The 1,894-nt window shown below is 54.6% G+C and overlaps 1 protein-coding gene across 1 annotated transcript in view; it reads right to left on the bottom strand.

Annotated features, from left to right (window-relative positions):
* Window positions 1-1,894, bottom strand: part of LOC104628384 (uncharacterized protein C10orf12-like) — a gene marked incomplete at its 5' end in the record, with an annotated part of 2,801 nt that overhangs the window by 512 nt on the left and 395 nt on the right. Inside the window, 2 exon segments of the mRNA XM_010296944.1 lie at window positions 5-370; window positions 372-1,894. The exon segment at window positions 372-1,894 is cut by the window's right edge and continues 395 nt beyond it. Coding sequence (XP_010295246.1) covers window positions 5-370; window positions 372-1,894 — 1,889 coding nt within the window.

Genomic DNA, 1,894 nt, shown 5'->3' with positions numbered 1-1,894 from the left:
GAGCTGGAGATCAGCTTTGGGTGAGGGGTCCTCTTGGGACCTGCTCTTCCCCTTCCGCCCCTTCCCCGTCCCATCCACTGACGGAGATTTAGCAGGAAAGGCATCTGCTTTGATCTGCAAGGCCAGCTTCGGAGACATCAGTGGGTTGATGCACACGCTTTTCCGGCTCTGCTTGCTCTCCAGGGACAGATGGTCCCCTGGGCCGTCGCTCTTCTTCTCCACCTTCACCATGCGGTGCTGGGCTCGCAGCTTGCCCCGCAGGTTGGAGTACTTGCGTAGGATCCTGGTGCTGGCCTGTGTGGGCAAGCTGGGGGCAGGCTGGATGGTTTTGCCTTCATTCCGGTCCTCGGCCGCGGGGGCGGGCGGTTGCAGTGGCTTCTTCAGCCTCTGCTTTATCAGCATTCTCCCGAATTTTGGCCCAAAGCTTTTGGTTCTTCAGGTTATTCCGAGCCGGGGTAGTGGCAGCGAACTTCTTAAGGTGTTTTTTCAAACGTTCAGCTTGCAGTGAGCTGGGGTAGAGACTGGAGGAGGAATATTTCTGCATGGGGACTTTGATGGGGGGGATCTCCCCCGGGAGACGAGTGTTGAGTTTCTTCACAATCACTAGAGACCTGGTTTCAGTCGTCTCCAGAAACCACTGGCAGATATCGGACAGCTTAAAAGCCTTCATAAACAGCATCTGGACAGGAGAAAGCTTCTGCACTTCCAGCGAGCCTCTACTTTTCCGTGTCCTTTTCTTGCTTTTCCAAATCTCTTTCAGCTTGTCAGCTTTGTTCTTTACCTTGGGGGTCGGCTGCACCTCCTTTTCCAGCTGAATCCAGCCCTTCTGAACTTTCATATACTGGGCGTTGAACTGGGCAATGAGCTCCTGGTTCTCCTCTTCAGCACACCACTCCATGAACTTTGGTTTGCTGTCAGCCATGTCTATGTCCTCCAACGCCGGGGAGTCGTCATGCCCTGAACTGCATTCGTCCCTCGGTTTGGGGATCACTTGCATAGACTCCTTCCCTGGTGTGCTCTTTTTTGCTGTTTCCACAGGTGTGGGCGCGTGCCTTAAGTTATAAAACTGCAGGGTGACCTTTTTATGCTTTACAGCCTTTGCTGGAAGATGTTTGCTGCTACCTCTGCTGCTGGGACACGGAGGTGAATCGGCCACTGGCTCGTAGTTCTCCAGCTTGCCCGTGTCCATGGCACTGTTGGAGCTCTCCTCGCCCTTTGCGCTGGCATCTCCTGGTTTCACATCCACTTGCTCGGCATCATTTGCAGGCACGCTGCTCTCTGGAGGGAGGACAGTGTTTCTCTTCTCAGAATCAGCCTGGACACTGATTTTCAGCATCTCATCTGGTTGACTTTGGCTGCCATTAGCAGGGGGGTCGTCTTTAGAGGAATTTTCTCCCTCTGCCGCAGTCTCTTTCGCTAAGATGCTTTTATAGGTTTGTCTAGTGGTGACACCATTCTCCTCGCCCGGCTGTGGCTCAGCGACGCTCTCTGGCACCTGGCCAGTGCCCGATCCCTCGCTGGTTTTGAGCAGTGCGTTGGGGAAGCAGTCGTTTGGGAAGTGCACGGATGCTGCCCCATCCAGGTGCACTTCTCTCTTGAATCGCTTAGCGCCAGAGCTCTTGGAGAGTTTAATCTGAAGGCAAGGAATTTGCCCAGAGCTGGAAGAACCAGCGTCCTCAGCACTGCCCGTGGTGGGTGACTGGGATTGCTGGCTTCGGAGGCGCCGGTCCGATGCCACAAGCGCTCTCCTGCCTTTCTTTCGCTTCTTGTCTAGACTGTCTTTGGAAGAGATGGGGTCTTTCCCTGCAGTGTCTGAGCTGTTGGGTTCGGGCAGCGTTTCCCCTTCAAGGGGTGCTTTTTCACCTGCTGGACTGTTATTCTGCACCTCCCTTTC

This window comes from Phaethon lepturus, unplaced genomic scaffold (assembly GCF_000687285.1).
Source record: "Phaethon lepturus isolate BGI_N335 unplaced genomic scaffold, ASM68728v1 scaffold37761, whole genome shotgun sequence".
NCBI lineage: Eukaryota > Metazoa > Chordata > Aves > Phaethontiformes > Phaethontidae > Phaethon > Phaethon lepturus.
This window is presented reverse-complemented; position numbering and strand designations above follow the sequence as displayed.